Source organism: Sciurus vulgaris, assembly GCF_902686455.1.
Source record: "Sciurus vulgaris genome assembly, chromosome: 1".
In the NCBI taxonomy this organism is placed as follows: Eukaryota; Metazoa; Chordata; class Mammalia; order Rodentia; family Sciuridae; genus Sciurus; species Sciurus vulgaris.
The window spans coordinates 74,280,264-74,292,844 of record NC_136461.1 but is presented as its reverse complement, the minus strand read 5'-3'; the positions used below and the strand labels follow the sequence as shown (position 1 = coordinate 74,292,844).

The 12,581-nt window shown below is 31.5% G+C and overlaps 1 protein-coding gene across 4 annotated transcripts in view; it reads right to left on the bottom strand.

Annotated features, from left to right (window-relative positions):
* Positions 1-12,581, bottom strand: part of SH3GLB1 (SH3 domain containing GRB2 like, endophilin B1) — a 42,362-nt gene that overhangs the window by 10,919 nt on the left and 18,862 nt on the right. The window contains exons 6-10 of one of the 4 annotated variants that reach the window (XM_079139835.1): positions 9,795-9,881; positions 8,115-8,138; positions 3,698-3,787; positions 3,249-3,349; positions 191-419 (exon numbers count right to left, since the gene is read on the bottom strand). In XM_079139835.1, the coding sequence (XP_078995961.1) occupies positions 191-419; positions 3,249-3,349; positions 3,698-3,787; positions 8,115-8,138; positions 9,795-9,881 (531 nt within the window). The remainder of the gene's footprint in view (positions 1-190; positions 420-3,248; positions 3,350-3,697; positions 3,788-8,114; positions 8,139-9,794; positions 9,882-12,581) is intronic. The other 3 variants (XM_079139836.1, XM_079139837.1, XM_079139838.1) reach the window with 3 other exon arrangements.

Here is a 12,581-nt window from a genome sequence, read left to right as displayed (position 1 = left end):
AGTTAAAAGTTTAAAACATTTTTGTGATATTTAATTATATTAAAATTTTATAAAATGCCAACCACCCAAAAGTCATAAAACATTCATTATAAACTATTTCTAAAAAAGTAATGAGGACTTGGAATTTTGTTATATTAGAAGGTATGCCAATCTGTGATATATTTTTTCTTCTCATACCCACATTACTTACCTCATCTGCCAAAAGTGATAATTCAGTACTGTTTGCAGCATCATAATCATAGAGAACTCTAGCCTTCCTGCTGCCACTTGACTCCTTAAGGTCACTGAGGCTGGATGGAGAGGTGATTACTAGGCTACTTGTTGAAGCCACAGCAGAAGAACCAACTGCATTTGCTAAAGAAGGTGGCATAGGTGTCCCAGAAGTCTGATTGTTGTTAGAAAGATAACTGGATGGAAAACTGTGGAAAAGAAAACAGTCAATCAGCTATTTCCAAGTGATTAAAGTTCTTGTATGCCACCACCTGGTGGCACTATTTATCTTCCACCTCCAAATGGATGATTTGTAGATCTTAATTATTAAATACTTTAATGACTAATTTCCTCTTGCTTCGTGGGCCAATTACACTATAGACAATTCAGGTGGCTTTCATATATAAATCTTTAAAAATCTGTTTCAAAGCTGTCTTTATAACATTGACTTAAATATAATGGCTACTTATCCCTCAGAAAAAATGATCTAAGTTTTCTTAATTCTTTGAGAAATATTTGAATACTTAAAACTTTTTTTACATAAAACTGATCCATCACATTTTCCTATTCATTCCAACAACATTTACTGAGTACAGTATAACAGCCATAAGCTGAAAACATAAAGATGAAAGGATACTACTTCCTTAAGAACATATGAATTAAGTGAGGGGATAAGACATTCAAATAAATTGTTATGATTGATAATTATAATGAAATATAAAACTCAATGAATAGGGCAAATTTCCCAAGTTCATTTTACTCTATTTTTTTTTGGAAAAAAGTTTTAGTAGAAATCAGTAAAATCTTGTGATTAAATATGCTTATGAACAATTTGAAGACAATTTCTATTTTAAGGCTATTGCTTCACTAATAATATTAACTGGAAAACACAACAAAAATGACTGGATTGTAATAATTTGACTTCAAACATTCTTAAGGTCATAAATTACCTATGAAAATTCATATTTAAGGACTCCCACAACACCCATGTTAGGGATGGAATCCAGGGCCTTATGCATGCTAGGTAAGTGCTATATACCACTGACCTATATTCCCGGCCCTATATTTAAGTTAAAAAAAATCTTTCTGTGATGCTGGGATCAAATCCAGGGCCTTACATATGCTATGCAAGATCTCTACCACTGAATTTTGCCCCCTAGTCCCTGCATATAAATTTTAATAAATCCATCAGTTAAAATACACAAGGTCCGTCATCTGGGTGAAATTCATCCCTCCAAGAAATAAAATTCTCCTTTTCTCTTATGACCAATGTGCCTTCAAATTTCCCTGAATTTTTAACCTTCTTATGTGAATATTTATCTCCCACACTTTTCTTATGGTTGAATGGAGTAGGACTCCTATGTTCCTCATTACCACTTTCAGACTTTTCCTGGTCCAACTCTCCCCATCTTTCAATTGCAGGTTATTTGACTATATATTACATACTATCCCTAGTTATAATCATGTACAGATGCCTTCTTTCATTTCTAAAAGATTTTAGCTCTTGGCTCACTGACACTGAACCTTAATCCTTAGTGATTTTAATATTCATACAGAAAATTTTTCCAACACTTTAGATTTTTAGATCCATACACTTTTTTTTTGTTGTTACTGGGAATATTCATACAGATAATTTTTCTAACACTTTAGATTCTTAGATTCATGAACTCTTTTTTTTTTTGTTAATGGGGATTAAACCCAAGGGTACTTTACCTACATCCCTAGCATTCCCCCCACTCCCACCATCCACCAAGACAGAGTCTTAAGTTGCTGAGGCTGACCTGGCACTTGGAATCCTCTTGCTTCAGTTTCCTGAGTTTCTGGGATTATAGGCATGTACTACCATGCCCGGTCAGCTACAATTTATTTTTAAGATCTAAAATTAGCTTTGTGGATGTGCCTAATTTTGTTCCAGGTCTAAGTTTGAAGGATTACTATGCATAAAGGAACACTGAAATGACTTTTTTATTTCTTCTAACTTATTCCTGGAAACAACTTGTTGTGATATTCTTCAAATGCCACATATTACTTTTCTGTTTTTATATAAATTCTAAACTCCTTAGTTTAACATACTTTTAAAGCTATTCATGCTTATCTACTATACTACTCAACTTCAACACCATGCTATAATAAGAATGAAATACTGTCAGTTCTCTGAATTTGCCATACTTGCTTTCCTCGGACCTTTTTATATACATGTTCTTAGTTTGCCTAGAATATTCAACCTGCCTTTCTTCATTTAGATGACTCCCACTAAAATAACTTCACCTGGAAACTTTGCTAGACACAACTGAGTTACAGATGTCCTCACAATATCCTGTACTTCTTTTACTTTTCTATTTATCATATGTCCTATCCAGTTATGGTTTGTATTCCTACCCACACTTTTAAGTATTATGAGAGCAAGGACCATATTTGCCTTGTATGTTCTTTTGTCGTGTTACAATCTAAGTTTCATAAAGGCCAGTACGTTTGTCTGTTTTATTTGATGCTGTAACCCCAGAGTATGACAGTGCCTGGCACATGGCAGGTATCCTATGAATATATGATGAATGAATGAATGTGCTTTACATACTATCATTTTGCTTTAAAGTATATTACCATACTCAGAATAATCACTTCATAACAGAGGGCTTGAGGTCTTACAGAATATTAAAAAACTTTTAGAGAGTCAATGATTATATAAATTTGTTCATCTTTAAGGGTATCTGTCAATGAACCTATATACCCCTCAAAGAATAGCAAAAAAAAAAAAAAAAAGAACCTCAAATACTTCTAAAGCTTTCTTTATGTGGCACTAAGAAGGTATTCACTTTCTCCTCCCTGTTAACCTCTGTGCCAGAAAAGCTCAAAATACTATCTCACTAGTCTGAAAATTATTTTCCTTTAAAATAAAAAAAATTTAAAAAATCCAACTCTATACAAACTAATAAAAGCCTTTTAGTTCTTCTAATCTTTATCCTTGCTATTAGTCCATGTGTAAAAATCTGCCTTTCTTCTAGTATCAGGACTTTAATATGCAAAAAGAAAATTACCACCTTCCCAGTTGTTTCTGGAGGTCTAACATGTACTGGTAACACTGTGCATAGTAAGTCATCTGGGCTTCTACAAAGTCATTCAGACAGCGGAGGTGATGGGCCTATAAAGGAAAGTTAAGAGTCAATTCTAGGCTCTTACAGTGGTAAATGCTAAAAGTGGGACAAGGCATTGTAATGAGGGAGAATCATTTTACTACAAGGCTTATTAAAGTCAACCTCAGTGAACAGTACAGTCAATAATAAGCAAACAAGATCTAATAAGGATGGGAGAAGTAGGTGATAAGATATAAGCAAAAATTTTAAATATTTCTTCACATATCTGAGAAAGCACCACAATTTAAACTTTTTTGATAAATGACTAAAAAGGAAGTTCAGTTTTTAATCTCCAAATTGCCTCAGGATCATCAGTCTTTTGTTCCAAATGAAATTTCCAATGAACAAACACTCACATGTGTACTGCTGATTCCCTCTAGCAAAAGTCTGGTAATCTCGGCTTGACGATCAAATTCACTTTGAGTTATTCTTAATTCCTGTTCAGACTTAAATTAGAACATAATTTTAGAATTTTGTATTCAGACTGTTAAAAAATCCTCTAAGCAAAGCCCAAATTATAATCCGGCAATTCCCTGATTTTGCTTATATATCTAAATGGGTTCCTGGTTTCTATGCTTTAATTTTTCTATATTACTCAACCTCAGTAGAACTGACTGCTTACCAGCACTTGACTCAAAAGAATTATTAATGCCAAAGAATTAATAACATACTTGTAAAAGCCTAGAAAACTTACTATGAAGTCAGAATATTTCCAAATTTTCTAATATCAATTTTGCTAAATTTAATTTTTACAAAATCTTAAGAGTACCATAGTTTGTAAAATAATATTACTGTTGAATTCTCAATTATTACTATGGGTTTTTTTTTTTTACTTTGGTGTTAATGATAGTCTTAGATTTCAAATGCAAAAAACTTTAGATTGAAGCCACAGGATTTCTGCTTCTTGCATTTGGTTACCAAATACTTGTTTTTGGGAATGGTTCTTAGTTTTCTTCAAAGGATTCTTTGTCCTACATTTTAAATGTCTTTCCTTTAAATTTTCTTTCTAAACTATGCATAAAATAGTCATTCAGGCTGTTAAGATTAGGGTTTAAAAAAATTTTTTTTTAAGAAGTTATGGTTGACTTTCTGTGTTGTGCTGGTAAACTGGTTCTCTTTTTTGTTGTGGTAGTGGGGACTGAACCCAGGGGTGTTCTACAACTGAGCCACACCCCCAGCCTTTTTAATTTTGAGACAGAGTTCTGCTAAGTTGCCAAGACTGTCCTTGAACTTGTGAGCCTCTTCCCTGAGCCTCCCAAGTCACTGGGATTACAGCAGTGTACCACTGCTGCCCAACTGGTAAGCTCATTCTCAAAGAAAAAGGAAAAGCTCTAACACTCTGATCTTCATGATTAAAATACTCCCACCATAGATGATTTGAAACTACCAAGATGAAGTCACTGACTTAAGAGTTGGGAAGAGATGTATATAACAACATACCACTACTGACTTCAACCATCTAATGTTTAGTGCTGGAATAAATTACTTCACTGAAAAATTGGTAAGGTCTAAAAATAGAAAACAAAAAACCCCAAACAAAAACCCCCCACAGAAACCAAAACAAACAGACAAAAAAACCCCAAAACCAAAAAATCTTCCAAAAATATTGGAGTAGGATGGTAATAAAGTTGGGAGGAGAAAATAAAACCTTATGCCCATTCAAAATAATTAGCTTACCCTCCACCCACTGGGAATAATCATTGGTGGTGCCATTATAATATATTTTTTTTACACCTGTAGTATAAATATCTTTTCCCCCAATGCAAATAACTTATAACACTTTGAAGATGTAGCAAGTATTAAACAAGGTCTAAATGTTTCCCTTTCATACTCCATCTCTATCTCCATCTCATTCACCCTCTAGTAGCAACAGTTAACTTAAGAAGCCAGTCATCAAAGTAGCAGCAAAGTAATCAGTTGCTATAATATCCCACTGGCAACAACCTGAAAGAGGGAACTAAGAACTGATAAGATTTGCTTTATGAAAATAAGCTTGAATTCCTCAGTACGTGGAAAACCGAAATGAAATTTGAATAAAACCAGAATACTGTAAGCAGGGCTAAAGTCAACTTTATTTGTAAGTTACTATGAAGCAGAAAAAAAGTCTCAGAAGAAAAAAAGTTCTTCTCAAGGAAAGCATTAGGAAAACTCATCACTTCAGAGTTACACTTGCACTATTTACTCTTCTTTTTGGTTGAATGTAAAATGGCATTAATAGAAAACAACGGTAGTAAACCACAATAAATGAACTTCAAAAGTAAATGAGTCTGGTTGCATGTAGGTCGTTGTGAGAATATAACGATTTTATGGCAGAAAAGTCTACTAACTGACAATGTTTACAGGTGTAAAACAGTAAACTAAATAGCAGATTAAAGTAAGTAGGAAGTTTGAGACTGAAGCAGAAATGATGTTTTAATTCCAAGACAGTAAATAAAGATATTAAATGATCCCATTAAAGGGATCAATTTTCTAGTTGTGAACAAACTTTAATTTTGAAGAAAAGCACCATCTTACAAAGTTTAGAAAGTTATTATTCTCTACAATCTAGACATTTTATTTAGAAAAGGTAAACAGGAGGAAAGCACTCAATCTCATTTTCTGGACAAGTTTCAGTGTTTATATATAGGGTGGCTGTAAACAGGCAAAAGTCCCAAGCCATCTATAATTCTCACATATGTAACTTGAGCATAATAACTTACCAGCAAGGCTAAGGAAATTTCATTAGGTTCATTTATAATCAGTTTACTTAGGAAGAAAATGATGTATATGAAGAAGATGAGAAAGGTTTAAAGGCAATGAATTTAAACACCTAATATTCTGACCTCCAGAATATTTTGCTCCCTGACCTAATTTTACCATTTAGTTGGTAGAGCTCTTAGGAAAAGACCTCTACTAAGAATTACTGTTACTAGGCGAATTGATCTAGACTATATGATAGTATGATATGGGTTAGGTAAACTGGAAGAATTCTTTCAAGATGTAACTTGGAAGGATGGGCAAGAATCTACTGGTTTGTGATATTAGTATGGATATCTACAAGACAGAAATATTGGTCATACATTTGATACATGTGTGGATGGCTGTTACCTACATTTTCTATGGAGCTTAAATCTTAAAAACATTCCAGGACTATGAAATTTTAAAATTTATACTTTTAAACTATAAAAATGAGAAAAAAAATTAGTATAGAAGAAAAAGAATTTCTTCAATTTCATTTTGACATATTTCCTCAGTATTTTCATAAACATATGTTTCATAAATTTCTTCCCATTCAATATACCAACTATTTCTCAAATTTGTAGAAGATGCAAAATCAAGTCAAAAACTTTCTGGTGTACCTGTATGCCAATCAAAGGGGCGACACCCTGGTTTTCTTATTCAACTCATATCCTCTCCCATGTGGTTCTGCTCCTTTTTTATGCTAGAAGTTCAGGAAGCAAGATCAGAAGCCAGGGTGAAACCACATTAAGTTGATGAAAAGATTCCACAAAGGGGGATGAAAGTATAAATCAAGAATTTCATACTGGATTTCCAAGTCATGAATAACAGCTCGATAATCTATGCATGAAACAGACTATATAAACTGGCAATCCTACAAAGTCTGAAAATATTAACATTTATGAAGCTGTTTAAGTGTCAGGGGCCTTAATAACCACCTGCCCTCAAATCCCCAGCATCATCTTCATATAGAAGTTAGATTTTGGTAGGCCTGTGCATGAAGAGTAAATGAAAAATGCTTCTAAAAACCTAAAATAGCACTTGAAATAAATGTGCACTGAAATTGTAATTTTATTCATCAAACTCTTGCTTTTATTGATGTTCCAGCTCAAAGATTAGAAATGTTAATACAGACAGAGGAAGTGTTATAGATACAAATAGATTCTACAAGAAGCAGTCTAAGACTGATGCTGAGGGCTAAGACAAAAGCAACAGATTTAATTATTAAATTATAGAATAATGGATATTCATAATAAAGACCTTAACTGTAAACAAAAGGAAATATTTGCTACTCTGTGTTCAAGGAAATAATAAAAGTACAGTTTTAATAGATATTTTTTACTAAAGTGAAAGCAAAACTAGCTTTAGTGCTGAAGAGAACAAGCTTCAGTTACCTAGAAGTTGTGTGTGTGAGACTTGATACATTCACTTCTCTGAAGATAAAGGAAATGGTGTTAATTATGCATCATATTTTAAAATGTGTCATTAGAAAAAATTATCAATGAATAAATCAAGTATCTGTCTTGTAGCAAGGCACTGTAAGATAACTATTTAATTAACAGGTATCTAGGATTTATCATTATGTGTGCAAATCACATCTCCACAGCATTGTTCTACTACTCTATAGAGCTGCTGTTAGCCAAATAGACCAGAGCATTTCCATAATTTTCAGATTTAAAAAGATACAGTAACATAGGGTAGGGTTGTGGCTCAGTGGTAGAGTGCTTCCCTGGCATGTGTAAGGCACTGGGTTTGATTCTCAGCACCATAAATAAATAAACAAACAAATAAATAAATAAAGGTCCATTGACAACTAAAAAAAATTAAAAAAAAAAAATAAAGATACAGTAACAGACTGTGATGGACCCATGGTTGTCACCTAATAAATGTTTACTGAATGAATGGCAATTAAGTTGTTGTTGTTTTGGTGGTACTGGGGATTAAACCCAGGGTCTTTTGCATACTAGGCGAGCATTCTATCACTATGCTACATCCCCAGTCCAAGGCAAATAAACTTTTCTTTCATAATTCTGTAGTTAATAATAATTTACTTACTTTTGTCACTTCCTCTGCCCAAATCTAGCCAGCATTAAAAATTAAGAGAAAAATATACAGCATGAAAGAAAGTTGGAATTTAACATTTTCTACAACTACTTAGTATAGAAAAATGTAAATATTTTAATCCAAATGGCATACTCTCCTTTTTCTAAAATGGCATTAACAAATTAAACACAGTAGTAATTAAATCAGTACAGCTTAACATATTGTGAAAATATGCCTTTTATATGAATCAATACTAATGATTTTTAAATCTTATGTTAGTTCTATATAAATTTATAAGAATAACAACTTTGCCAAATTGTGAACATCTGACTTGCCTTAGTTTCAGTTTTCTCATCTATAAAATGAGAGGTTTGGACTAAAAGATTTCTTATTTCTCTTTCAGGATAAATTCTAAATTTTAGGAATTAAAAACAAAGCAAGGATAAAGGGTCAATGAGTGCTACAAAATAACTGTTTTTTGGGGGAAACAAACAAAATAAATTTCTCTTTCAGGATAAATTCTAAAATTTTAGGAATTAAAAATAAAGCAAGGATAAAGGGTCACTGAATGCCACAAAATAACTTTTTTGGGGGAGAAACAACAAACTTAATAAATTTAAAATTATCAGAGTTAAATATATCTTACTATAAGTAGATGATATAGTAGTAAAACAAATGTTCAATAAATGAAACAAATACTCATTAATTGTTTAGGAGGATATTTTTACTGAAGACAAAAGAAAACCTATAATTTATATACTAAATAAGCAATGACTAAAATACTTTCACAGTTTTCATTTACCTATAGATAGGACAACGGAAATGCATTCTCTTGCTATCTAAGGAAAGCCATAATTTAGCCAGGGCTTCAATAATTAGAGTTTAAGGAAAAAACTAAACAAACAAAAACACATTTTTTCCCCCTGCTTTTAGTTCAATGCTAATGAAATAAAAAAAATCAATTAGTTGCCAATTTATTAACTGTACTGCAGATTTCTAATCACTTCTACTAGAAATAATGTATCTAGGAGTATAATGCCAAGCCCTACAAAGTTTCATTGGTCTAATATGTATAAGTTATTTGGCTATGCTCATCTCACAACTACCTATTTCAAAATTAAAACCTTTTCTCAAAAATTTCCCCAAATTGAGGAAATTGGAAATTATAAAACAGTTTTCATCTGTATTCTTGTCCCAAGTTATCACCATTTTAAATTTTCTTAAGTGAGTTAGTACTGGATGTGGAACGGGCCTGGCCTATAGGAATACCTGGAATGGCTAATCCTGGAATGGCAGAGGAAAACAGTACCTCGAGTTTGGGTAACAAAAAGGTAAACAATGAAGTTACTGAGAAGCAAAAGTCAATTTGTATACCTTAATTTTTCTCTAAGGTAAATTTTGTTAGTTTTCTTTGACAAAAGTGAAAATATGAAGTGCTAGCTTAAGTTAGCATCTTTTACTGGTTTTCAAAAAGTACTACATACCTATTATTCTAAAATCTGTATTTGGCATAATCCATATATTTGGCAATTAGAACATACAGTGTCTTTTCTTCAAGATCCAGTATCACTTCAGCTGGTACTTTTTCCTATACATTATGAATGTGTGGCTTTACTCTAGATTTATACATGTAACTAATAGCAAGAGAAGGCACTTTATTCAAGATGTAGAAAACACAGTAGGCCAACAAACCTTCAGCCATTTTACATGCAGGAAGTTGAGCATGTAAGAGAAATTTACCATAATATTATCTCCTTCAAGGCGAGCTGAGTTTAGTTGCTTAAGTGCATAGGTAAGAGACAAAGAACACATTATACCAATGAACAAAGTGAAACAAATTACTTCTGTACAATAAAGCACACACTAAACAAGTATTAACTGATAAAAATTGTTCCTTCTATTTAAAAAATCCAACTACACTTATTCTATGAAATTTCATGTAGTGGTAACTATTCAATTTTTCTAAAAGATTAAGATGAAAAAATGGTTGATGCTTAATTTTAAATCAGAATCATTTTAGGAAAAGCATCACTTTAAAAACTGTCATATTTTAAATTAAATTTTGACCTCCGGAAGTCTTCCATTAAATCTGTATGCCCCAAAATATCAGAGGTCCAAACCTCTACATGCTAGAGAATTTTGAAACCAGTTTTTTTTTTTTTTCCTTCCTATTAATGAAACTCTGAAATAATTTTTTACAAAGTTTATATTAGACTAAGACTATATTAATTAATATAGGTGCCTTAAAATTTAAAAGCATTAATTATATGTTGTGTCCTTGTTTCTCAAGACATAAATTCTATTATATTTGCAAACAATTTCAATTCTTTGAAACAAAGTAGGTTTTCTCTTTCTTGCTCAATTGGTATATTTTAAGAAATGCATTTGATATTGTTTTTACCATTCTTCAACAAGCTAACAGTCAAACAGAAGTTAGTAAAGGAGCAATATTGGTTACAGGCAGACTTTTTTCCTTTTAAGGGCTAAATCATCAAAAAGTTTACTATATTAGATTATGAACTGTTTATTTATCTACAACTCCTCCTCAGAACAGTACCTTGTACAAAATTAGCACTCAATAAATACAGAATTTAAAAAAAGGTCACAGGAAACTAGTAAATGAATTTAAAAAAAATCTCAAGTACAGGACTAACTAGTCACCAAATAATCTATGTAAATTTATAAAGCAGTGAAATCAAAGTCTGAGGTTAAATTAACTTCTTCAGTTACCAACTAGAAACCAATGTGTCAAAGGAAAAAAAAAAAAAAAAAAAAGTAAATCTAAATCCCTTAGTGGTTTTTATTCTGTATTAGTCAATGAAAGAAAAATAGGGGGTTGGGTGTGGATTCAAAAGAATCACCAAATACAGGCATGCCATAAGTATTTAATGTAGTAAACTAAGAGAACTTTTCTAATACACAATATTCAGACTTATTATTGAATATAAGTTGATTATCTCATGGAAAAAATGAAAACCAGGAAACATGAATTTTTGTCTTGACTAATAATTTAAATATTTGGCAACAGATAAATTTTATGTAATAAAGAAATTCTAGAAAATCAGTATATAAATGAAATTGCTGGATTTATGCCATTTAAATCATTTTAATTTTAAACAAATTTCCATGGGAAAAATTTGGTCCTTAAAAATATAATGCACAGAAAAACTGCCAACATATTTCCTAGATGTATCAAAAGAAATCATCTCTCAAAATTTGTTTATTATATTTAGTTCTTATACATCTTAAAAGAGTGGTAAAATAGTTGAGAATAAAAAGGACTTTGGATACTGTTAAATCTAAGTGCTTCCTGACACTTTTCCAGTAAAAAAGCAGACTATCAATATCCTATAATAGTGTTTGTTAAAAGTTTTGTACTGAAACTTGACAATGCTTTTCTTATTCCACAACCATCACTGGGCAAATGCAGGTGTTTTAAACAAAAAAATTCTGTTCTAGTTATGACATTTATTTAAATGAACTTTGTTTAATCTCAATTTTTTTTTCTGATTATGAAATTAGTATCTTAAAAACCATTTTATATTTTACTACGTAAGTTCAATACTAGCAACTACAAACTAATAATTTAGGGTCTCTTGCCATCTGTAGTATTCATTTTAAAAATTTTAATTCTGTATATAGTCTGTTAGGGAAGTAATGTTGTTTATGGTGATGATGTCATAATAAATTGAAGTGAAAATCAAAGTGAATACAAAATCTAATACAAAACCTAAAAGAAGAATCCTGTAAGAAAAACTTACACTGCTCATAAAAGGTATTGGGGTGGTATCACAAGACATCACTAACACCAAGTTATCTCTTTTAAATTTCACTCTAATTCTCAACCTATTGTTCTTAAAAAGAGAGAACTATAAGACTTGTACTAGCACTGTAATAATAGGCTCATTAAGCTCATTTAGGCAATGAGAATCACTGGTGGTCGTGGTAGTGAGATGGAAGCATCATACCTCTTAACATATTCCGTTGCTCAAATTAAGAACATTAGCTATCCCATATCTTAAATGTGTTTCAATTTCAATTTAAATTTTTAAAACTTTGGGATGGAAATAGAGTAGACATTATAACTATCAGATTAACTAAAAAAGCTTACAAACGAATCCTTTTAAGAAAGTGATGTATAAAATCATCAAATTATTGTATTTAATATATCAGTAAATTATAACATTTTATAGCTACTCAGTTAAAAAAGGGATGCTGAATCAAATTATTGTATTTAATATATCAGTAAATTATAACATTTTATAGCTACTCAGTTAAAAAAGGGATGCTGAAATTTGTTTTTTCTGAAAAAATATACCAGAACTTATTTATCTAAATGGGTTTTCTCACCTTCAAAATAGCCACCTAGGAGTCCATGATGCCATTGTTTAAATCCCTTTGGAACTATTCTTGGTGACAGTTCCTTTGGTCAGTATGAGTCAGATGTAGGAAGGAAATCCATTTAATTTTAAGCTACAT